We start from the raw sequence: 27,403 nt of genomic DNA on the forward strand, positions 1-27,403 counted from the left end.
TGAAATGTCATTCTGTGGCCTCCGCGTTTCTCTTGAAATCTACAACCATTAGAAAGTCCTCATAACAGGGCTTTGGAGGCTGTGACTGAAACGGATTTTTGTGACAGGAAAGCTAAGCGCGGTCAGGACGAGTAGCCCGGGTATACAGCGCTGTTCTCCTGCCCAAAATGACTGGCAGGTTTGATAACGCCTGCCAAATTGTCATCCAAAGGTGTGTAGGCCGCGTCGCATACTGACACTGCTCATCCTCGGTAAACACAAAACCGCTTTTATCCGTTGTCAAGTGCGAGACGAAAAGAAAGGGGTGAGGGGACGGTGGCGATGTACACAACAGTATATGTCTATGAGTCTGCGACCGGCCCCTCCCGCTCTGCGAAATCTCCGTAAATAGATTGTTATTCTTCCGGTAGTATTCATAAGTCGCTGGCTTCGGCGCGCTCGTACAGCGCCCTCAGCTTCTCGAACCTGGGGCCCCAATCGGCTAGCGTCTCCTCTCTCCGCGTTTCCCCCGCCCCCTCCGCGCTGCTAGTCCCGTCCAGTCCCGCGGAGCTGAAGGAGCTGAGGGACCCCGCAGGTGAACCCCCTCCCTCCGTGGAGAACACCTGCAGGGAGTCGAACGGTCCAGTGTCGGGGTGTTGGTCGGCGTCCCGAATGATCTCGCACAGGTAACGCGCCAGGTCCTGACTGGAGAAGGAGAGGGAACGGCGGGCCAGCTGGGAGGGGCGTGCCTGGCCCTGGGCGGGGGGTCTGGCGATGGTGGGTGGGACATCCCGGCGGAGACTGGCGGAGGTGGTGGCCGTGGAGGCGGAGGAGGAGGCGACGGAAGGGGGAAGGGTGCTGGAGCTTGGGGTGCGGCTCAGGGGGTCCAGAGGGGGGATGGAGGTGGGGGCCGGGGAGGGGCAGGAGGTCTGGTGGAGCAGGTGAGGCGGGTGGTGGTGGTGATGGGGCGGAGGCGGGTGGTGTAAGGCCCGTGAGCGGCAATACTGGATGGATTGTGCCGGACTTGGCTGGAGGGACTTCTGCAGTTCGGCCATGTCGTACGCATTCTGGACACAAATACAAAAGGAAAGCACTGGTTAAAATCTAAAAAAAAAGCATATTTAGATCACTATGTCACCATGTTGCTTTCAATGTAAAGTGAATTGGAGCCAGAGTTGATGGCGCTATGTTTCAAAGACATACAATTACAGACAGAAAGATCAATATTACTTTCTATATACACTTTTTACAGCAAAATAATGAACGAGTCACAGTAGTGGAGCAGAGGAGTGATATTGGCTTGAGAGTCTGTCCAACAGTTTCAATGCTGCTGGAGTGTTGCCCTAGATCTGTCCTCCGTGTCCAGCACACAGATCACCTACTTTGACCACAGCCCTCTGGGGACGGCCACAAAAGTGCATCTCAGTGTCTCAAAGTCTTATGTCTTATTCTGTGTAGTTATTTTGTCCCACTTAACCTTTTGCTCGGTAATGGTTTAAAGTTACATAAGGGTGTGGTATGTCAATAAGTAAATGAAATAAATAAATTAAACAAAAATAAATAAATAAACAAAAAATTAAATTAAATAAATAAAAAAATAAAATAAAATAGATAAAAATATATAAAAATATATATAATAATAAAAAAGTAGGACATTAACGGCATATCCTTAAGCATATCATTGCCACTGACAAATAATTCATCTTTTAAGTTAATCAACTAATTTTAAAAATCTATGCAAGATTTAGGACCATTGCTTATTTTTTTTCAGATGTTTGTCCTGTGCAGTTTTTGTTTCGTACCTCATTAGCAGAGTTATTCACCAAAAAAACAAATTTCTATTATCGTGCAAACAATCAGAATCATATTTTGAAACCAGTGAAATATTCTGCATTACATAAGCAAATGAATCAAACCCAGTGAAAAATTACACAAATCCGGGAAAAAATATTTGGAATTCAAGTCATAACTGAAACTGGATTTTTTTTTTCCTTTGCAATGTAAATGAAGTAGTCAAAACAAACATTGGTGAACTGTGTGAACACCACCACAAACCCCTTCCCTTCCCTGTTAAAGTTTGTATTTATTTATTTATTTCTGTCTCATCGTGGCATAAACTACAGATTTCTGAATATTTCCATTTAAGATGTATATTTCTGTTGCTGCTAAAAACACCACATTGCATTTCTGGATGACATGTACAGTATTAGCAAGTGCAGTATTAGTACGCCCCGCACAAAGTTGTGAGTTGTGGCTAAACTGAACACAGCACAGGAGTCAAAGCTGTATAAACCAAAGGAGAGATAGATGCAGACAGACAGAGGAGCACGCTGAAACGTTTTGGGTTGAAATGAACTGGTAAAAATCAGATGTGACGGCAAGAGAGCAGAAAAACAATCAGGCCCAACATTAGGTTTACTGTGAAAGTTCCACTCGCTTAGGTCGGCAATCTATCTCCATTTACACTCCCCGGGACGTCATATTAACTATCAGAGCCAGGAAAAAATGGTGGAAAGAGTGAGTGGAGGTGATATGAGGAGATGATGGTGTCTTTCAGGTTTTCGTTGCTACAAAGGTTAAAAGGATAGTTATTTGTGCTGTGTAAGCGCTAAAATAAAATATGTTTTTCTCGTTACTCTTGTTCAGCTGAAGGTCTCTGTCAGCCAATCACAGCCTGTCGCAATTGCTTCTTGACCAATCGCATCTAAACTCAATTTATTCAGTCACCTTCACATTTTAACACCTAGACCGCAGCAGCAGAACTATGAGCCTCCTCAGTATTCCTTCATGCGATATAAAATTGTGAATTGTTATGAAATGTTACCCTTTTCTCACTCGTAGATTCACTAATTACAGATTACACTCTAGCATGCTCACTTTTGAAACCTCACCTCAATCATATAGATTTTCTTCTCTACTTCCTCTACTGCAACTAGCACTTTGGGGAAGTTAAATGTAACTGGCATAAAAAAAAAAAAACATAATGGTAAAGGGCAGTCTTGTGGAGTTCATTAACTTGAGAGGAATCTATCTTTACAAACCATAGACTGTATAAAGAAGTGGACTAAGCGAGTGTGACATCACCCATAGCTTTCAGCTCTAGTTAAATAAAGCTCATCGAGGCTAGCAGTTATAGCGGCGAATTTGGAGACAAGTTCCACAGTGGACCAAAGAGCTGGAAAATCTGGAACCAGGCTGCTTAAGGTAAGGCCCTTCTCACCTGCAGGGAGCGAGCACTTAGCAACACTGTCAACCAAACCTGTTGCTAATGCTAGTGAGAACAACCTTGTGGAAAGAAGGTACCTGATTTGTTTGTTAATAATGTTCATATCTTAATTTACAGACAAAATAGCTAAATAAAAACACCAGGATCATGTAGGGCGGGTTAATACGAACAATTTAGGACCAAAATGACGAGGCTCACTTCAACAGTTACAGTGAGACGGGTGATGATTATTCAATGAAAAGTGAATTGGAGCCAGAATCGATGGAGCGGGAAGTACAGCCATGCTCACTTCCTATTTTCCGAAGCATGTCATTCATTCATATGGAAAATCACTTGCCCAGAGTATGACGATTCAATCCCCTCTTGCACCAGTACATGTTTTCATTGTGTCCCACTTCACCTCTGCTGTCTGTGCAAACTGCTATGAATGTACGCACATGCACACAGGTTCTCTCTTTGAGCGCCACATTAAAATAAATTGAATTAACATTGTGCAATGCTATGCTCCTAATCCAAGTTTCAGAAAACCAGACTATCCAACCTGCTGACAGGGTGCACGTTTTCTTTCTGTAGCATCCAGAAGACCCTATATATAGAGCCAGCTAAGGGATAGGAGGCTTTTACACACATTTCTACTAGCAATCACTTGCAAAATTGCGTGATGTTATGGAAATAAGCATACATCCTCCTTGCATAAAAACACGCACAAGTCTGATCCCCGGGGAGGCTTGGTGACTGTGCAAAACTGCCAATATTATGAGCGTAAAGTGCCGCTTCTATTCCCTGGAGAGCTCTTGAAAGAGACTCCTGGGATTTCACTGTTGGGGGAGATTTGTCTGGAAAGGCACGTTTGATTGCATGTTGACTGCAGGTACTAGGTATTTTTTGTATTTTTTGAAGTACAAGTACAATGTTTGACTCGTATAAGGGTCTCGCATGTGTTCACTGTGATTAACGGCGCGATATTATGCAAGCTCTTAAGTACTGCGGAGTGCTTGTGGGTTACAGTGGAGAGGCGAGATAAGGATTTGGCGTGGGCCTAATTAAAACGCTAGCCCACACATGCACACATGATTTATTTCCAATTGAATCTGGTCCAAATTTGAAATCATAAATTTGCTTTGATGCCGTGTCTCTGTACAACTACTGCCTTTAGTACAAAGACCCAATTTGACAGAGAGAATCACATGCACCCACGGCACTCTGTTCAACACAATAGACAATGCACTTTCTATGCTGGGTACACATTTTTGATGCAAAGGATGAAAGTCATATACAAATATTTATTCACGTTTGATTAATAAGTTTTAGTATGGCAGTCACCTCCCCTCATGTATGCTACTCATTGTGTAACTGTTATGGACGATAAAGGCTCAGGCTGTCAGTATTATTGTCCATTTGAACTGTTAAATGTTCGATTTTATGCATTTAAAAAGTCATTTCAGCCTTAGTATTTCCTGTAACACACCTAGCGACATGCTAACATAGGGCTAATAGTGTTTTGAGAAAATATGTGTTCAGAATACAATATTGGTTAAAAACTAATTACTGGAATGTAATTTGCATAATTAATTTGCTTATTTATGTATTTACTTTATTTATTTACTTTTTACTTCATGCAAATTTTATAGCTTTGACTGGAATTTTCCACAGTATAGCATTTGACAAGCAGGTGACGAAGAAGAAAGAAAGAGGTCAGATCTATGGAGATGCGCCTCCGCTCAGTTAATATTTTTAAAAGTATTCGTTTAGCATTAAAACATCTGGAATTGAATACATGCAAAATAGGTAAGTTTATTGCCATGTGGTGGAATATTTTAGGGAAAGCAAGAACAACAGCTTATGAAAGTTACATAGTGGAACTTTCAAGCCATAAAGCCACAGTATGTAACTTTTACCCAGAAGTAGACCATAATAAAAATGTGTGCACAAAAAAAACCTGAAAAATATGCGTTCTTATTGGGTTGTCAAAAGTAAATCAGATACTAATTGGTGTTGAAACTAGTATCAAAACTAGATTTGAGCAGGTATCAATACACAGGACAAAAATGAACATTTCTTGAATAGCTTTAGAATGATAAAACAAGTATAAAACCACATCGTATACGCCCATGGTCCACTATGGAACCTACCTGGATGACTGAGGGATTACGTAAATATATCACCACATGGTAACATAAAGGAAAGTACTATGATTTAATGTTGAAAATGACATTCTGTTGTTTTTAATTACAACATTGTATCAGAATCGGTATTGTGCTTCAAATCTATTCCTTAGCATCATAATAGAGTTTAAAATTTTTGCACCAGCTCCAGAAAGTTACATTGCGCACCTTTAAATATGCATGGTGGATGAGAAATTGATGAGATTGTAAAGAAATCTTGTGCATGGGACCTTGACTGACTCATTCCTTAATAACTCCAGTAACATTAATGAGATACATTCCGAGTGACACGTATATCTATCACCTGCTCACTGACAAGACTAATAAAGATGTATGCCTTCTGTACACTGCCTGTCCGCTTTACCTGGTCTTCCTCGCCGCCTCCCTCTTCGTCATAGTTGAGCACGTTCTCCCTGATGTCCTCCCAGCCGTCGTGGTGAGCCGAAACGTGGTACACTCCCTCCTTCAGGCCCTTGTAGCTCCTCCAGCGGGTGTATAAGAAGATGCCCAAGAGCAGCGCTGCGATGCATACACACAGAGAGAGAGTCCAACCATTAGCATTTACATTTACATTAGCATTATTTAAAATCCAACAACTTCACTATATAAGAGTCTCAAACATTTCAGATTTTCAAAAGTGAGGTCCCATATGTCATAATCGTTGTTCTTGTCCTGTATGATACCAGACTTTGCAAACCATTTCTCTTTTCCTTTTTTTCTTAGACCAGGGGTGTCAAGCACGTTTTCACCAAGGGCCACATCAGCAAAATGGCTGCTCTCAAAGGGCCAGTTGTAAAATAAATCTAACTACCTTTTTAACTTGTTAATTGTTTCTGTATTTATCCATTTGCCTAGATATCCATTTGCCTAGATAAAAGATAGAAAAAATATGACTGTGTAACTGCGTATCTCCTGATAAAATGACATTTCAAGACCATCATAACTTTTAATTTATCCTGTCGAAGGCCACATAAAATTATGTGGAGGGCCACATTTGATCTGGGGGCCTAGAGTTTGACACATGTGTCTTAGACCATTAATAAAAAAACAACCCTTATAGGCAACCCAAAGCATTTGCTCAGTAAATGCACATTTTCACCAAACATCACAACACAATTAATAATACAGCCGTACTTCTTTTCTTACGATACTATGCTAGTTTACGTACTAAGCTTTAAAGTTTACCCTTAAACCCATAAATACATGTGCTTCCATCTATTCATGACCTTTTTGCATGGCCAGGAGCAGCGATGCAATGCACACACACGCACACTCACACGCACACTCACACGCACCCGCCCACTCACACTCACACACCCCCCCCCACACCCACACACACACACACACACACCCACACCCACTCACACTCACACTCATGCTCACACACACACATCCATCATTAGCATTAGCATTTGCATTAGCATTAGTGACATAAATTCCATATTAGGGCTGAATGGTTTGGGAAAAATATCTTCTGACAAACAATATTTTCTGCCAAGCACTGGTATAAGATTTGCTTCTTCTGTTCAAAATTCACATTTTAAACATGTCCAGAAGAACTGACCAAAATATGCACTGACAAATTAATACAAGAATCACATTTCACAGCATGTTTGACACGTCTAAACCACGGGGGTCGTAGCTTTTATGCAGAATAAGACAGTCACAATTTCTTGTTTGTGAAGAAAATTATAATACCTCAAAAAATGCAGCCTTTGAGATTTACTAACTCAAACTGCGATTTCGATTCAATTGCAATTAATCTTGCAGCCCCTGATCCACATGATCCAGATACTTCAGCCAATTAGGACGCAGCTCCAAAGAGAGAAGCACCGACCATTTGATGGAGTTGGACAAGACTGGAGTACCCTCCGGCTCGGATGTGTTCTGGAATGTGATAAGTGGTTAAATGATCGTAATGTTTATGCTAATGCACTTTTTTCTCACTTTTAACATATCGGAGCAGGCTGAGCGGGCTGTGCATACTAATACGGAATCTAATCAGGATCAGACTGCTACTGTATATAGCCTTAAGAAATGTGCAAAGCATACAGAGCAGTATGTACATTCCCGAGTCTCAATAGAGTCACATTTCACATTTATAATTTTATAATTCTTTTATAAAGATCCTTCAGCTTCATCCTGTTGAATATTACAAGTCCAGGAGGCAACATTAGCAACTTTGGGTCTTTGGTGAGAACAAAAAGACAGACAAAAGACAATTATAACTTTACAGGGCTTTTGTATTAAAGGTGAACTACTGTATGTAACTTCTGGTGGCGAGTCTGTCACCTGCTTAGATTATTTGGCTATTAAAATATGAAATCACCTGTACTTGAATAAATGCAAGATAGATACGTTTAATGACATCCTGGCACCTGCTTGTCTCCATGGTGACGTAATCTCCATCAGAAAAGTTACAACTCAACAGTGAATTGTAATCGACTGCTACCAAGACTTGAGCTTTTGTTTCTACACGTTCAGTTGCAATTACGTTGGTCTAGTCAGGGTTTACAGTGAAACAATCAAACAGTGATGGTCAGATTTGTGTGCCAGATGCTCCAAATGTCTTGTTATGCTTTGTGCGTTACAGCAGATACGTTGTCAGCTATGAATCGTTTCCATGGACTCCCAAATGCACTGTGTTGTTTCTGCTAGTGATGTGCAAATCAATCCCAAAATGATCAGTGTCTTCTATACCAATTGATTCTTAAGGGATGCATGCTTAGAAGAATAAACAAATGAAACAAGTGTTGAATAAGAAGACATGCTCCTTCTGCTACTAACTAAATCCTTCAAATGTGCACTTCAAACCCAGTCTGTTTTGTTCTGCTGCAACAATATAGCGTTCATACAGTTTCAATTTGACCAAAAGTATTATACAAACAAGTAAAAATAGTGTGTTTTCTCTCTAAACAGTGGCATTAGAATTGCTATCAACTGACAAAATGACAAAAATGTTTATCATCATCACTACTGTATATTATATTTTTTTTCGAGCTCACCTTTCCCCAATTTTCCCAAAGTCAAAACAAGCAAATAGCATTTTTACTATGAACTGTAATTGTGAATATGGAATTACACCGCTAATGGGGCTATTGTACTTATTATGTAAATCGTAAGAGCATTACTGCAGATGACTTTTCCCTCCATAAAACGCATGCACCTGTGGGCATTTTGGCTCTTGCATAGCTAATTCTGGGCCTTTAGAACAGACAGGAAAATAAACGCGCTAACAATGCCCAAGCTGACAGAGGCCGGAGATGTTATTACAGCTAATTGCCATCTCATTACCAACTGACACATTATGGGAATTGTGCACGTTGAAATTAATGCTCGCCAGCCTATACAAGGTGTTAACCCTAATTACAAAAAAAATAATAATACGCGGAAAGCAGGAAGTAGCAGTTCTGTCATGTTGCCTCCCAGCATCTGTGGTGAGTTTATGCCAGAGGTTGAGGCACGGAGGTTAGTAGTAATGACATATAGTCTTCAAATCCAGACTATCATACTTTTCTTTTACTGTCTTCGTGAATTTAATGATTTTACAGAACAACAGAACAAGTATAAGACCACATAGACTAGTACATGGCCACGTACTACTATATATCCTACCTGGACAACTGAGGGATTACACAGATATAAGGTCACATGATAATATAAAATAAACTATCACAATCGGAAGACTTTTATTGCCATCGTCAGTGAACACAGCTCACAAACTAGGAACTTGCTGCCTATGTTTATTCAGTGTGCAACATAAAAACACACTGAATAAATACAAATAAGGGCATGCACAAAGTTAAAAAAGATATGCTTAAAAATAAAATAAAATACTTAGGAGGTAGAAAATATATGCAACAGCAGCATCAGAACAACAGTGCAAACATAAGTTATTAAGTGACCGGTATTATAAAGTGTCCAGTTTTGTGCAGATATTGTAAAGTGTGAGACAAACAATAGAGGGGGAACTACTATGATTTAATGGTAAAAATCCCTGTATCGTCTAAATAAAGGGTATTTTGTATTATCACACGTTTTCGTATTCCAATTGCCTCCTTAATCCAGCAACGATGTTTGTCGTCCTCTGTCCCAAAGACGTTGGGTGCACACAGGACTTTAAACTGGGACAATGGGGCTTTTTTACTTTCACACACCCGGGAGTCTGTGCTAAGTCAGACTGCAGATGGCGCTGTCTTTCATCTCAAAACCTGACCGCAAGTGAGCAGTCGAAACTGTCAGATATGTAAACAAACTAAACCTTGGTCTGGAACAATAATCTATTAAAATCAAATGAAGTAGCCATGTGTAATTAATGGTTGCTGTTCTGGTGAAAACATTTAACATAACGTAAGACCAGATGAATCTCAATGGACTACATGGCTACTTCTTTCTTACAAGAAAGCAAAATGAAAGATGATAGTACACGAAGTACTTAAAGGGCTACTCTATCCATATGCCCTGTTTCTTGCATTTTTATGTCCTTCTTTCATCTCCAACAAATCCCCATAGGCTCTTGACCCCCTCCCATCTTAATTAACACCATTTTCTATTCTGTCCATAATATTAACCTGCTTTACACCCACGTACACTCTCATCGCTTCCCCGCTTCCATTCATACACTTGTTTTTCCCATCAAATCAAAGGGGCTCCAAAAAGCACAAATACTACAAGATGGAAAGTAAATTTGATCCCGTGTTTATTCATGCATAAGCAGATGTCTCTAATTGAACTGCATTTTTTTCCGTTTTGCAGCTAATGTGCTTTCATCAAATATTTTTTTTATTTTTTTTATTCTTGCAAAGATGGCACATGAAATGAATAATCCTGTGTAAAAACAACAGCGCAGAGGATTCAAAATGACAGCCCTATAAATATTTGCACTAATCTGGAGTAAGACATCACCGTGTGAAATCAGTGGACCGAAACGATTTTAATGCTGCCCCCTGCTGGTGTTTGTTTATTGTTTATTTTTAAAACCAATAAGATGTCTGCATTAGAGACAGCGGTGGTTCCCGGGGTAATCAAAAAGACAGTTCATATGAGGAGAGGGTGTTAAATGATAAGTAGAACATCAGATAGATTAATGATAGTATCTGATTTTCGTACAGTTTACAACCCTAATTAAAACTAAAACTATTTTCGAAACTAGATACTCATTTGAAGTATCACAATATACTAAAAAAAAATCACATTCACAGGGCAGAAATGAACCTTTCCTGAAGATCTTAAACTGGTGACTGGTAATAAAAGTACTAGTAGTGTTTGTATCATCATGTTTTGTATTATTAAATATTGAGTATTTGCTTAGATTACTTAAGTATTTAATTTCAACACACCACCCAACAATGCACATAAATTCACATATAATGATGATTTTTTTGGGGATGAAAAAAAAAAAAAAAAAAAAATCAAAATCCGAATATTTTTAGCAATATTGACCGGGGACAGCAAATTACACCACCATTTGCTCTTTATTGATCTATTTTTGTATTACAACTGTCACTGTTGTAGATATCGATCGATAAGATGGCCCTGCCACTTTGTGAATACCCAATCTCGTCAGATCTCAGGAGATATGCAGGACCAGGCCTCGTTAGTACTTGGATGGGAGACAGTTGTCGTCGTGGGGTGGCAGAGGCTCGAGTACGTACTGTTGTTGTGTCTTTATCCATTGTGCCTAGTATGAATGTGTTGTGTGAGTGAGCTTGGTAGTGGTCGGAGAGGGCAATGGCGCAGATTGGCAGCCTCACTTCTTTTTGTCAGTCTGTCCCAGGGCAGCAGTGACTACAGTAGTATTATACATTGTTTTGCTTTTTTGCTTTTCTGGTGGAGAGTCTGCTGCCTGCTTGTCTCCCTTGATAAGTTAATGTTTTGCCTAGAATGTTTCACAGTATGGATTTAGACCTATTTATCACAAGTGACTGGAGACAAGCAGCTGGCACCAACAGGCCAAGTCGTGAGATCAGATCTGTGAAGAGGTGAACCAGCTCACAGTAAATCTACACAGGTTTCAAGCAAGAAACATCTACATTGATATAAATAATAGGTAGTTATGATTAATGCAATACTGTGGAACATTTCAGGCAAAACAATCTAACAAATTAGATTGTAGTTTTGAATTTCTTAGGGTTGTTACGTCACAGGTAAAAAAAAAAAAAAGTCTGGAGGTCTCCTGTGTCATTTTTTAAGACCATAAATCTAAATCTGAGCATTTCTGTAGTGAAAGCAAGACTCCCAACGTGCTTTGAAGTGCATTATTCACTCACTCATTCACACACTTGGTAGTAGCGAACAACTATTGTAAGAAGTACGGCTGCCGATCTGCGCCATCGACCCCTCTGACCACCACCACTGAGTCAAGCACACACCACAATCATAGTAAAGTTTAAGGACACTTGCTTAATGACACAACAACAGTTTTTGCCACAGGTGCCCACCCAGCAGTCTCCAATCAAATACTTAAGCCTGGCCTTGTTCAGCTTCTGAAATCTAACAAGATCAGGCATTGACAAGCCAGTCCGCCCACATCTCCACAGAGACAGGCAGAAAAGTTACATAGTGCGCCTTTAAACAAAAGCCAAAACAACACGAATAAAATAAATGATCACAATTTAACATTCAAAATAACATATAATGGGTATCCTCGTGTATGTCTAAATCTAAGCCCGCCAGCACAATCCATCATGCTCCCGCAGTGACAGAAGGCGCGCAAACTCCCTGTGAATTGATAACACACCATTAAACAGCCCACCCTCTGACAACTTTGTAAGAGTAAATCCACTCAGCCAGAAACCAGCTGCACACCACGCCAACAGAATCAATATTCATTTACTGTCAACTCGTACCCCCTCGCCACAACTGGGGAGCCCGGGTAGATTTATACGCCGAAATTGTTTCAAGACAGTCACTCTTTCATTTTAAGAGTGGCATTATGGCTTTTAATGGCCAGGCTAGAATAGGTTGGGGGATAAAGGAGGAGATAGGGGGATTGAAAGACATGAGGCTTACAACTGTGTAGCTGAGTAATCCAGAGGGTGGTCTATAGTGTTGTGGAGCCATTGAACTGGTAAAAACAAGGTCGCAGGGCCAGTGGTGGCTTCAACTGCAAAGCTCTTAATTTACTGTAGGCTGCTCCAGGGATTCAGGCAGGCAGAAAGAGCAGGGAAGTAGTGGAGAGAGGAAAAGCACCTGGCAAGTGGAGAAGGAGAGCCCCTGCTGAGTCTGGGGTGTAGCACAGTTTAAGCTGGTGATGGGACCATGGAAAAAACATTTGTATTGCAGTTTGTAGTGCAAAGTCACAATAGTAGGCTATATATGGCATCTTTAATTCAAAAAGGATATATAGCTAATGACATGTCCACAGCTAAACCAATGATATTTTTTTGCAATCAAAAGCAACCCCAGAAAACACATTTTTTTTTATACCTCTCTATCCTCTCCAGTTATTTTATTCGTAAACTGTTTTTGTATTTTCTTGTTACTTTTGGTATAAGCCTATTTCTTTGATTTATTGATGTTGTGATTCAGGATTAGCATGTAATGTTCTCTCCTGCTAAACCCATCTTTAATAAATCTAACCTAATTCAATTTCCAATGAATTTCCAATGTCAAGTGCAAAATGTAAATTTACTAGTGAGGGTTTGCCACTTGCTTGTTTCCATGTGATGTAATAGCTTTGTCTAGAATGTACCACATGCCTTTAAACATCTATTTCCATGGAGACAAACAGGTAGACATCACAGTCTCGTTAGGGTTATTTCTGAGAAGAGACAAGCATACTTTTTTCTTAATTAACAATAAAACAAGCAAGATAGATACGCATAATGCCATACTGCGCACTGAGGACAAAGCATAACCATCTCCATGGAGACAAGCAGGTGGCTCCTTTAAAGTGCCACCATTGTGTAAAATTCAAAGTTGTGAAGACTATTGTTTTCTTTGTAAAACTTAATATTAATAGAACAGAGAAGAAGCTGCTAACAGGAAGAGGAACCATGTTGCTCATACGTCCAGCACATGCACACTGTGATCCAGCAGGTGCCAAAATGTTTCAGGCAAATGTTGCCAGAACACATCGGAAGACGTGTCATGAAAATATATTTACAACACAAATAACACTATTGGTGCTATCCTGCTATGCTCAAAATTAAAAGTACAAAGCCTGATCCATACTTAAGAATAAACTTAACACACCTAACAGCTAATCAGAAAGCTTGTGTTGTCTGCAGCAAAGTGGACATCAGAACTCAATGAATACAGCTTAAAAACACATATTATGTATTGTATTTGTTTTTAGAATTACTATCAAAAATCACAAAACACCCAGGGTTAGCAACATTTTCCGACATGCTAACACATGCACACAGTTGCAGTGAATGGGCTTTGACTACAGAAATGCTCAGATTTTGATTTATAGTCTTAAAAATAACTCAGGAGACCTCCAGACTTTTGCCTGTGATGTAACAACCCTGTGACATTCAAAAATCACATGGTTTGAGTGGTCAGTACTTCATCAAAGTGCTTCATCAAACAAGCGTGACTAAAGCAGAATACAACTTCAGGTATGTTTTTGATGATATAGCATGTTAAAACAGTACAGGGGACCTCAGGAGTTTTACCTGTGACATAACAATTCTGAGACAATCAAAATCACGTGTTTTTAGTGGTCAGAAGATGTGGACTTGCTAAACATGCTTCATCAAACAAGTGTGAATGAAGCAAAATATAACTCCAGGCATATTTGTGATGAGGGTACAATGCTCCAACATGGTTAAAAGCTCCAAAAAGTCAATTTTGCACGTGTCCTTTAAAACGGGAGAGTAAATTCTGCTGCAACAATTAACACATAATGAGATGTTTCCCTATTGTGTACAAGACCTATGGGATTTTCATGAGACATTCATTTGTTATTGCAGACGGTACACCTGTGGAGAGCGCTGGTGGATTGGCCCAACCCTTTGTGCTGTACAGCTCCTGACATTAAACTGCTGATCCTGGAGGAGCTCTGGGATTTAGCCTAATGTAGCAGTCACTCTCGAAGTCTAACTGGATTTATTGGAGAGCGACTTCAGAAGCGTGGATCGAGGGCTTTGGCGGACTGTTACCGGCAAACGGAGTTAGAAAGTTAAAGAAAGAGGAGTGATGGTCGAAGACACTGTGCAGACCTTGGAGGCAGTGTAAACAAATAAACAGATAATCTCTCTTTTTCGGCCGTGCTGTTTTTACTCGCAATACTTTTTTTTATTTTTGCACACACACACATACTCGCACAAACCGCCAGTCCAGTCGAAATCCTCCACTTCTGTTTGCCCTCTGGAGAGCTCCTTTGAACAGTGCAGATTCATCTTGTACACCATGACCTCAAGCTTCCTGGCTCACATCCCCACGGAGACCGCAACTAGCCACGGCCGAGGCAGAGAGCAAGCTAGCGTAAACACATAAAGACGCTATAACACTAGCAACACCCACATCATTGCAAGTTGTGTGTTTTTTATCGTATATATGTTGCAAAGAGGATATTGATTGGTGCAGAATAGCCAAACATCAGGCCGCATCACATTTCTAGCGTTCTCTTAATTAGTTTATTTGCCGAAGCGAGCAAGAAGCGAGAATGAAGTCTGTATGAAGTCTTCTTGTGTTGAGCTTGTTTGTGGCCCATCTAAGCACCATGCTCTCGTTTGTGTGACTCTATAGCAAAATAAATGAGGTAAAATAGAGGACACTGTGAAATAAGGAGTAAGAGTAGTGCGTTGTTTAATGGGTAATGTCCCTGGTTACTGTGGGAAGTCACAGTCTTGGTAAACAAAATGGGGATTAGATTTTTGATCATGGTGTTGGGAGAACACAAAAAAGCTTTAAAAGATTTATTGGAGTTGTACATATTGGACTGTATAAAATAAACAATGCCATAATATGTGTAATTACATCGGTATTTTATTAATTCAGTGGTAGCCAAGAACTGGTTTAACCAATGTAAACAATGTTGCGAATTTGTGCAAATGGCCTCTCTAAGTTACTCAAATACAGTCACACACAGGTCAAATGTATTGCCGAACAACACGACAACCACATGCATTGGTCAGGGTGTGAAATGAACCACTAATCAGGGAAAATGTGAATGACCATCAATGTGACGTGTGCAAAAATCACGTAATACACCAGCAGATCTCAATCTTTTTGCACAAAGTATCATATCATATAAGTATCTGACTCTCTGAATACCACTAGACCTAATCCCAGAATATCAGACCTGCATTAGTAGATAAACATCATCTAAAATAAGACCTAACCATGTCTAAAACGAGACAAGTGCAGTACTTTTTAAGGGTAAGATCTAGTCAAGTATTAGCTCGTGTGAAGTATTAGCGTAAAACTTCAGCCTTTAACTGTGTAAAAAAATCATCAAGCCCCTAGATTCCAATCCAACCAAGTCTTCAAAAGCTTGTTGCCCAAAGTCATAAACCAGACAAATCCCTAGTAAAGCCTGTCGGGCAGAGCGCAGCACACTCAGTCTTCTTTATTTCACATAACTAAGATCTTTTCAAACATTTCAATTGACAAGGTATGCTCGCATTTACAGGCAGCTGACCCACGGAGACAGTCGGGATCAGTGAACATGCCAACTTAAATAGACTGCGCAACCACAAACATTTGAAAAGAACCGTTTGTTATTATAAAAAAAAATCTCAAAATGTAACTGACAATCGTGAAGTCCTGCGAGGCAAACCGATCGATATCGCAGTCCATTCCAAACTAGTCCAATGTACTTTTATTTCAAAGCGGATTCAAATACAAACAGTATCTCTGATCCATTGTACCTTGAGCATTTGGAATGGCTATGAATGGGCCCGCTTGGGTAATGAGATTTCCAGTTAGGCGATCAATATCCGCTGCTATAGTGCTACGAGATCACTGTCTTTGAGTACATCAACGCAAGTCGATAATAAACTATAGATTTTGGCCTCATCAAACTATAATTCTGTTTACCGCAGCCATCTGTCTCTCCATTGCTGCTTCTCCCCAGTGCTCTTCAGAAATTCACATGGTAAGCTGTGAAAGTTGGATACGACTAAAATATTGGAAATGTTGCCCCGCAGCAGCACAAACAAGACTTGAACCGCCAATAGACTAAGAGCCTGCAGACGTGCCAGAGGGTCATTTCGATACGCAGAACCCAGCACTGGGCAAACAAAACAGCTGTAAATCAAGCAGAAGTCTTCAATTAAGCGGGATTAATGGTTCTGTTAAAGTATTTTGGTTTATTTAAACTGTGAAATGGAGAGCTGAGAATGCATACTTGAAGTGGATGTGGCATTTTGGTGTCATTTCAGCCAATAAGTAAGACTAAAATTGTATCTGCACTCTTCTAAGTGAACTGTGTCATGGTTATTTATATGCTTTGTGTGTTTTCTTAGTTTGTAAAGCACTTTGAATTGCTTTGTGCTCTACAAATAAACTTGTCTTGCCTAAATAAAAGCGTTTATTTTGCTAAGGGTGTTTAATTGCTAACAAATTCCCAGATAAAACATGTGTTCTTACATTGAGTGGGATCATCTCTCCACAGACCTAACTTGTATTTAGCCCGATGGCATATTATCCGCTTCTCAGCCTATCGGTCCAGGTAGATAAGCAGTTGGCAAAATATTATGCAATGGGGCTTTAAGTAGGAATGTGCCAAAAATCGAAATATTGATGGATCCTGATCTAAAGGTTGGTCGATCTTGATAAAAAGGGTCATCAGCCAACCCTGTGGTGACCCCGAACAAAGGCCATGTGAGGGGAGGGGGTAACAGGTTTGATTTCTGCCACCTACAAGTTTAAAAAATCAAATAAACTTACAGATTGTAGCTTTAAAAGATGGTTAAGCACTAGATAGTTAACCCATTATTAATACATAAGTACATTGGATATAAACATTACCCATTTACCCAAGTCACTTTTATTTTGTTGAAATTGTAGTATTTTTCAAACATTTTGGATGGATTTTATTGTACAAATAAGCATACAAACATCCCATAAAATCTGCAATAGCGCTTATTTCGTGCACAAACTGTTTACGACAATCCCAGACAAATGTTTCATACCAGATAAATATTTTTTTCATGGTGGCTATTATATTTCTCCCAACCAGAATCCATACTTAACTGCCATTGTTCAATTTCAGAGAATTTAAACCCACATATTCCAAGGTTAAAAGAGTGTTTCTGTGGAGAGCCGACAGAATCAAAATGACTACCTGGCTGCTCTAGCATTAAAAGTCATTTAGTCTTTCTAATAGCAGCTCATATGACTAAAATCACTATCACTTTTCTACTTCTCTTCCAATAAGATTAAAGTCTTTCCCTGTAATCACTTTCTTGGAATGAAAACCTGTTCATTATGTTCTTCTGTTAAAGTGAAATTGGCTCACGCTAGGGTAGTGAAAATCTCAGTAGGAGAGCTAAAATACTGCCTATTTTCTGCATTTGGGAGAATTGTACGCGTTATCCCAAGGTGACTACTGCGTGTCTACTTTTACCATCTAATTGCTTCCTCTCTGACCACCTACCTACGGTCTTGAATTGTCAGTTATAAATCCAAGCGTTTCCAAGGAATACACCTTTACTGTCCACATATAACATGGACTACACCTCTCAAACGTCTCTGTCTACTTCCTGGAGCCGTTGTAAGTCCATGCACATCTTCATTGGGATGCGTTTTGGATGGCTGAACTTTGTTAATGTCCAGTCTAAGTGTAAATTTACCTTGAGCGTGGGAGGAATTGTGTATTGTTCGCAGTGGCTATGACTCTGAAAAATGCATTAGGCTACACTACAGATAAACTGGAAGTGAAGACCAATAGAAAAGAAAGAAAACACTTGAAAGTGGAATTTCCATTTAAGGTCGGCTTGTGGAAAATATATGACAATCTATGTTTTTTTTTATAATACAATATAGACCAAAAACTAATTGCTTTTGAAGTGTGATGTCAAAGAGGGAAATTGTTAACTGCATAGCTCTTCTTCTTCTTAAAAAAAAGAAAAAAAAGAAAAAAGAAATAGTATAATAGTATGACATTGAACCATCTCCAAGGAGACAAGCATGTACTGAGCTGAGAAGATGCAAGTCCACTCATAGTAAGAATATATGGTTTTTAAGTAGTTTTTTTATTGCTACAAAATAGAAAAAATAAGATTAATGGCAATTTGTCCAACATTCCAGACAAAGAAATAGCATCTCCTTGGTGGACCCCCCCAACAGAAAAGTTCTCTTCCTTTATGAAAGAGTGAATCATAAAATTCCTACTATACTGTGCGACAGTCAGCCCCATCATGGTCCCAGAGTAGTAACTAATCGGTATATATTGAAATGGTTGTACCTGATTAAAAACGTGAAAAACAGAACTGGTTCATTTAAAATGTTTTTTGTCAAAATGTATTCCTTTACCTGCGCATCCTGCACATCCTGATCATTCATTATGTTCAGCTTATAAACTCTTTACACAAGTCTCAGAGAACAGTGAAGTTTTGCCGTAACATTAGAGCAAACAACAGCTAGCCTGCTAATGCACACTTCCTGATAATCAAGACAATAAACACTATGCAGATAGTACACAGCAGATTTATTTTGACCTTGAGAGCTGATTACACAGTACATCTGGATTGGGCAAGACAAATGTAGCTTGAATACGTGGGAAAAAATTGGATATAGGGCCAGCAATTTGTTTTGAGTTGTATCTTCTGAAAGTGTCAGGGTCAATGTAGGCAACACAAGTCTGTCTGAGATTTTAAAATATGAAGAGCACCTGGGGACTGAGATAAACATCAGAAATTGATATACTCTAAAAAGCAATTTACCTGTTCTATTCAGTGCTGTATGATTTTGAGCCACTTCCAGCCCTTTGTGTAAATGATTGTGGCTGTAATTGATATAAAAGGCTTCATACTGGGCATATTGACAAGAGGTGTAGTCGGCTACCTGGAATAGCCCCCTCTTTGCAGAAGCTACCTGGAATGTCCTGGTTTCAGACATTTGGTGAGTAAAGTTAAAGCGCAATACATGCAAATGCCAACACAATCTAAGTAAGAAAACGGTAATAGCTGTAAAATGCAATCACAACTGAACTTGGGATGTCATTAGCTGTCTGAAGACACATTACTAGCACAATATAGACTGAGGCCTTTGGGTTTATTAGAAAGTGGTTTTAGTTGTAGGATCTGGCAACCCAAAGTGAGGAGGTCATTTTGCTTTTGGGATGTAGACATGTATTTAAACTACGTGTAAATAATGTGAAATATATATCTTTCATGTAACTGTAACTCTAAAAACATATTGTAAGATTTTTCCTTTTCTCATAAACTTTACCAAAGACTCACATGTTGTAGTTATGATGTCATTAATCCTATTTCCTATTCCTAATCCTATTTTCCCTGTCAACAGCATTCACTATTCAGTTCACCAGGAGGTCGATCATTGCTATTCACATGTTGTTCCCTGTCCCACTCCCCTCTGGGAAGTGCAACTGTTTCAGATGCCTGGATGTTGACTGCCCGGTGATGACTGGACCCTAGTTGCCCTGGATGACCCGGTGCCTGGCTGGGGTGGCTTCCTCTCTGCTGGGGGTGGGCCCCTCTGTCCCTTAGTTGAGTGGGCTCTGGCCCTACAGACTTGAACTCTATCTGCAAATGGATGTGCATTAGTCCTGGACACATCTGCAACCTGTCCGTCCATGGGAGTGGATCTCTCCTTCACTGTGGTTCTCCTCGAGGTTTCGCTTTTCCCTCTTTTTTTTTGGGTGTTTTTGTTTTTTTGTTTTCCTTGCCAAGGAGGGTCTAAGGACAGGGGATGTTCTGGAACAGTTATCCATTTGCTTGTTTTCTGTTGATTAAATTACTTGTCTCTTTCTCTTTCATTGTTGATTTTCTAACTTTCTGTTGGTTAAATCAATTCTCATGTTCAGCCCTAAGAGCCAACTGCTATTATGATTTTGGGCTTTAAAAAAATAAATTGAATTGAAAATTGAATTGAATTAATGTGGGAACACCTAAACTCCTAAACTGGGAAGTACTTGGGGACTAAAGCGGAGAGTGAGGGGAGAGGGAGGGCAGAGTCTGGACATAAAGGGAACACTGCGATTGGTCTAATAGTATCATCCCAGGTGTTTGAAATCGGAAACACCTGGCTATATTCAGAGCAGTCCTGTGTGTTGTCACGTACTACTTGCAATTCTAAGTTCTGAAAATATAACCAAAAAACATAGTATCAAATGATCAAAAACATACTTTCCATGTGGTGTTCACACTCGCCAAAGTGTTAATACCAGGTCGCAACTGGTCAGAAATAGCTGTGTATTCAAAACTTTTTCATTATTATTATTTTTTTTCAATTAAGAATTAATACCTACATTTGAAGCCATTACTGCCCTTTCTTTGTGGAACATGCTTTTAAAAATGTTTCAATACAAGCACCTTTTAATAAACAAATGCGCTAGGAGAATGGCATTAATTATGTGGCAAGTAAAAAGCGCACACTCAAATGACACAAATTACCACTCTTAACGCTGCTTTTGTGCGAATCGAATGGAGGTTTTTAATCATAAGAAAAGCCCATTAATAAAAACTGCACACAGGGGAGGCTGGATTGGAATAGGGAAAGTGTGAGGTAGGCTTAATTAGATTTGGGTTGTCGACATGTTAAGACACAGTGTTAGCGCACCATTCGTTATAAGGGGGTAGTTGTCTGACATGTTTCGAGATTGGCAGGTGTGAATGACAAGTGGCATAAAATTATTGAGCGACAACGTTCAAAATTCCAGAGAAGGAGGAGTTGTGATGAACTTGGCCGGGGGTGGGTGTGGTGGATGCAGAGGCTAAGCCAAAGGACGAAAACTAATTTGGGAAAGTGAGTTCATAATCAATGCAAGATCAGTTCTGTTAAAGTTGGAGTAAGTCAAGTTGATGTTGTTTGGCAGTTTGTTTAGAAAGGCAACGTGATCATGATACTGGCAGATGTTACTATAATAAATAAAACATGTATTGTGGTAACTGACCTAGACAACGCAGCTGTTTGGTAGGCAATGTAGGCTGGATTACATATGTAAATTAGCAAAGTGGTTTAACAGATACTATAAATTCTCTCTGCTCTATTATTGCAAGAGAAAGGCCGGAGCAATCTTGAATAGTTTACCATCTTCCATCAAAAATAATTCAGATATGGTCCCTTAATAACAGCATATAGGGTTGTCATGATAACGCATTTGTTTGGTGATGTTTATTGAGCAATAGCACTGAAGACACACACACAAAAAGAAAACATAAACATAAGCATGATGATAAAGCAAGTTGTCGTAGCAGTGCAGTTAAAAGCTGAATATAAATAGATCCGCAAATAAAATAGTGAATTTTTATTAGTTTGCTGTTGCTTTTGGTCATAAAAAACAACTTAAGCAACACCTGAAATAAAGATCGATCTATTTAAATGATAGACTCAATCAAACAATGTTTATTTTTGATCAAGTTAGTTTTTGTATTATAATTTAGATCACAATATATAGTTTTAATGTAGTTAGCTCCTCCTTTTAGATAGATTTAGATAGATAGATTGTCCATCAATAATCTGACCAGAACTGAAGAAATAGCTTGGATGAGCAGCGAAACGTCTTCACTCCAACAACTTTTTGTCCTGTTGACAGATTTAAATTTTTCTTTTACTATGGACCATGGATCATACCTCATGAACAACTGAGGGATTGCACAGACATCACAATATATATGTATAAAACCATTTAACAACAACAAATACATAAATAAATACATTCATTCATTTGCTTTCAGTAGCTGCTGATTACAGTGTTTTCTGTGTGAAATCCAATAATACTCTTCACCTTGTCCCTATTGTCCAAGATGAGTGTAATGCATTGAGTCTCCACCAGGGCTCCACAGGGCAGTAGTGACACAAAGTTCTTCTGCAGTGAGATCAGGTGGGATTTGCATGGACAGACAGTCCACGTGCAGCCTCTGATTAGAACCAATTTAAATAGGCCCTGAAGTACTTACACAGCAAACATTGACTCCTGCTGTTATCATTTAAGTGAAATTGACTTTTGTTTTGCTTTGGGGCGGTGAATTAAATGGAGCTCTTCATACATCTCTCTAGTCTTATCTCTAGAGCAAATCCTGAAAAGGTTAAAAAAAAAAAAAAAAAACCCAAAACAAACAAAAACGAAACAAAAAAACTAAACTTTCGTACTCCATAAGACAAAAACAAAAAAACAAAAAAACACCAAAAAAACCAACTACTTACAAAATCTTGACCAAGTTGTTTAATCCTCTTTGTAATTTAAAAATACATTTATGTCCAGACTCACTACCTAATTTACATGCGATTAAAGTAACTTCAATTCATTTTTTATTTTTTAATTGGTAATATTTCATATATTTTTTCAAGATAATAAAAGATCCTCTGAAAAAAAATAATGTGAATCTGATTTTGGGAATATACAATTTGAGCTCTGTCCAAATATTATTAAAACGTTCATTTACAGACAAATTCCCATCCATTTTCCACTTTTTCCACACCAAAATTATTGGTAACTTGCAGATATGAAGTAATAATACCACCAACTGAGAGCTTAAAGGAAAATAAAAAATCCCATCCAAGTCTGAAAGTCAACTTGGTGTCATAGCTTCCTTTTGGTACCAAAGTCTGCAAAAACAGTTGAAAGATAACCTTGGAAACATCTTCACCTTGGAAGATTCTGCTGCTTGGTCTGATAGAATCAATGCAGCAATCTGTGAAGTGCTGGCCAAGCGGCTCTGGCAGTGGAGATTGTGGGGGATAAATTCACTATATGGAGACTCATTGACTTTACACCTGTGTGTGTCCCTTAATCTAATACACTTTCGCTTTTAATCCACACCAAAAACCTACTCCAAAAGTGACTCTTTCATCCACCTCAAATGAGCAGGACATCCATGTGCTACGGGCCGCTAATGAGATGCAGTACCTAATGCTGTATCCGCGCGGTCCATATGGGATGTTGTTGCCACGGTAATGAATGGCTAGTTACACTTTGATCTTGTATGCAAACTATAACTCACGCAAGGTTTTTGGATGTAATTTACATGTAAATAACCCGAGATCAAAACGTCCACCAAAGCTTTCAACAATATCATTAAATAATTTGGGAACAAAATAAAAGTGTTTAGTTTTTCATAGATATTAGTGAGAAACCAGAAAGCGAAGTCTGATGTTGTGATGTATTAACTACGGACGTGATGCTCATGAACGAGTCGGCTCTTTTGAACGATTCCTAAATGTGAACGAACTTTTGAATGAACTTTTTCTTTCAATTTTTATGCATTTTTACACTGATTAACCTGAAACATCACAAGAATCAATAGAGAAGCAGAGCAGGAAACAAAAGTAAGAGCTCTGTGAATTAAAAACCCTGTATTTTCCATCATAATAACAGATTTTTAAGTTATTATTATTGTAGTGCAACGTTTTATTTAGATCATTCGTAATTTAAAAAGGCAAACATTTCTCTCTGTGATTATTTTGTAGTTAGAAGCCATTGTGAGAACTCATTTGTCAGAGAAATATATCATTGGAGAAATACACCAAGAGCCTTTTGAACAGCTCCTCGAAATGAACGGATTCAAAAGATTCGGATCCCCTAAAAGAGTCGAAAGTCCCATCACTGCAGTTCAAGAGGATTTATTGACATGTGAACTTGCACCAATATTTTTAAGCTATAGTAAAAATGGTGATCAGACCAAATGATCAACACGAAAATTAGCAAAATAGGTTACAGGCAATAGTGTAAATCTTGACTCTAATCTCAACTCTAATCTTGAGAAAAATAAATGAGAGTGCTTCTGGGTCTGAAAAATACACACACACAAAGCTGCTCTTTAAAAAAACCCTCAAAAAATATCCTTCAAAGTAAAGTGTAGATGCAGTCTAATGAAATTAAAAATGCTTTACCATAGAGCAAGAGACGCCAAACCCAATCTTAATTCAAACCACCAAATATTTTAGAACAGTTTCTTCTGTATATGTTAAATTTCCAGCTGAACATCCTTAGTATTTTCAATGGTAGAATCCACTGTCTAAAGTTTTGTTATTTTATAGTTTGTTTTTTCAGAGCAATTCAGAAACAACATGAAACAAAGACTGGCACAAACCAATTATCTTTTTTCCATGCCATCAAAAGGTGATAGGTAACAAAGGCTTTATTGTCCAAGAAGGGAAACTCCTCTGCGTTTGCGCCACTGGGAAAACCTGTCAGGAGCAGTGGGCACGGGATCCATCTCCAAATTTTGGTGTATTTTTCCTATTTTGCATGTTTTAGACTCATTTTGTGAGCCCAATCATATCACAACCAAAACTGCCTGAAAAGAAAATTAAATGGATGTGTCTCTGTTTTGTTACTGCAATCAACAATCCACTAAGTAATCTTTCACAAAATCCACACAAAGTAATGCTGCACGTCACCTGTATGATTCTAAGGAAAAAGAAAGCTAAAACCATACTTCGGGACATTCTCTGTGGACATAGTTATGTTTTATGCGACACTGTGGTATACTACAGCCAAAGGAACAATATTTCAAATGGAGACAAGAAGGAGGAGGCCATTTTTTAGTCCACTGTTTGAAAGTTACACGATCGGGCTTTAAAAATACAATAAACAGAGACTTGTCACTTTTACATTTTTACCTTATGGCTTACACATTTCCTCTCAGATCATATACATTACTGTCTTTCTGCTTCACGCTTACATTTTCCTTGTGTGAATCCCACATAAATAGATGGAAGTGCACAGTTGTATCATGGCGGAGTGGGTACATGACACTGACATCTCATGCCGAGCCCATTCCATTCACAATGGAGCACCTGAAGGACTGCTCGCAGCTTGAGTCTGAATCTCCGTCAGTCAGAAGCAGCACACCAGTATCATTACGTGAAGAGAGGACAAAAGTAGACACATGCATTTGCCCGTTATCTCTACATATCAAATATAGACTTCAGAGTTGGAAGTGTGTGGTGGCACATTTGGATGGATTATTATGGGACTTATTATGCAACATGGGCTTGAATACAAATTAGTCCCTGCTGTAATATGGTTTCATAATTACTAAAAAAATATATTTGTGTAAGGTGGCTGAAATGTCTTGATTTTAAACGAATTTTCCAGATAACTAGCTAAGATAACTCAACATTAATTAATTTCATTTCATTGCATTAATGGACGTAATTAAGTAATCTGTTCATTGTACTCAACAGACACACACTGGTTCCAACTCTTGAAAAACTAAAAAAAACAAAAACAAAAAAAAACAAAACAACAACAACAGACTAGCATTTATAATTTCCATTCTTAAATTGTTGTCACTAAACTACATCTAATCTGATTGATTGCCTCATATTAACAATAGCCATGCTTCTAATTTGTCATTACAAAATGTGTCACTTCCCTCTCTTGCCAGCAGAGGGTGTCACAGCACGTAAACCAAACTAAACCTATTGTTCAAATGGAAACAGCCTGAAAACAAGACATTTTCAATTCATGAAATTTTAAGAGGGGGGCAACTAAAATGCTATGAGCCAAAGTGGGGGATTCCAGCTTTAAAAATCCTTGTTGTTACTAGCACGTTCCATAAGCACCTCCTCGGAGTATTGCAGGTGAGTTTGGAATAATTCGTAGATGTAATTTACACTAACAGGCAAGATACTGAGCTAATTGTATGGTTGCTTAAGTGTTGTATACAGAGAGCATACAAAATCAGAATGAATACATTACACTCCGTTAGTAGAGCCTAAATCAATATTCAAGCTGCATGATAAATTCAAAATCCTGGGTCATTAATCATTAATATTGTCAAGAGGCAGCCTGGAGTGGACTTTGGCTCAGTCGGCAGTCACGTTGACGTTTTCACAGCTAAATTCTGTTGTGAATTGTCCAAGCCCGAGGAGTACCCCAGGGATCCACACTAGGGCCGCTCTGCCACTCTCCCAGTCCAATCAATAGAGGAGCAGGTCCAAGACGGGTCTCTGAGTGGGACAGCTCAGACCATGGACGTCAAGTACAGCTGAATAAATAAGATGTACACCAGTCACAGGAGAGACAGAGACAGCAGACAGTCCTCTCATGCTTGAGATCTCGGAATAAATTAATTGGTGAAATTCTGTTTAGGCAAAAAGTTGTATGTATTTAGAATGTCAAAGGATTTATTGTAGGGTTGTCAAGGAAATCACTACTACTAGAACTAGATGCTCATTTCAATAAAAAACAAGAAATGACAAGAAAAAAAAAGGAAAATTTTAATCTGTCATCTGGACAAAAAGCAGTGGTGGATGAAGTACTAAATTTTGTTACTTGAGTAATTTTTTACCTCTGTATCTTTACTCTTACGTGTTATGGTCCCCAACCTTAAGTTCTTTCATTTGCTTGTATTTGTTTTTCGTGTGTGATTGAATCTGTCCCGTTTCCCCCATGAAATCCTGTCTGTATGAGCCCTCGCTGTTGATTGGAGGACCGTTTTCCCGCCTGGCCAATCACCTGCAGCCGTCTCCCGCATTTAAGAAGATTCAACACACCCGCTCGGGGCTGCGGACCTTTGTGGACAGGATGCCATTTTGTCTGCGTCTCATTCAGTTGTTAGTCACTTGTTTGTCTCTGTGTCTAAGTTTGTGTTTGTGATACACTAGTTTAGTTATTTTGTCACTCGCTTCTGTTTGTAGGTTTATGTGACTCATGTTTATTTTAGGACACTGTTTGGTATTGTGTTATGTGTCCCTTATTTTGTCACTTGTTTTTAATACGTGACAATTTTTTTTTCCGAGACCTGAAACTTGTTATGTGTTAAACCTGTTATTTTCGGTTTCTTAGTTGAGGTTCTTTTGCTTATACATTTGCTTTAATATTTTAGACCATTTTTGTTACTTTGCCTTTTACAATCCTGTTTATTAAATGACTGTTTTTTGTTACTACCCGGCTTGGCTAGGGTCAAGGAAGTAACATCATGTAAAAGTAAAGGTATCACAAGAA

At 39.0% G+C, this 27,403-nt stretch overlaps 1 protein-coding gene across 1 annotated transcript in view; it reads right to left on the reverse strand.

Moving 5' to 3' along the window:
- Positions 1-413: 413 nt before the first annotated feature.
- Positions 414-27,403, reverse strand: part of si:ch211-186j3.6 (neural-cadherin) — a 410,843-nt gene continuing 383,853 nt past the window's right edge. Inside the window, exons 36-37 of the mRNA XM_033991613.1 lie at positions 5,735-5,889; positions 414-1,046 (exon numbers count right to left, since the gene is read on the reverse strand). Of these exons, the coding sequence (XP_033847504.1) occupies positions 414-1,046; positions 5,735-5,889 (788 nt within the window). The remainder of the gene's footprint in view (positions 1,047-5,734; positions 5,890-27,403) is intronic.

Source organism: Periophthalmus magnuspinnatus, chromosome 3 (assembly GCF_009829125.3).
Source record: "Periophthalmus magnuspinnatus isolate fPerMag1 chromosome 3, fPerMag1.2.pri, whole genome shotgun sequence".
Lineage (NCBI taxonomy): Eukaryota > Metazoa > Chordata > Actinopteri > Gobiiformes > Gobiidae > Periophthalmus > Periophthalmus magnuspinnatus.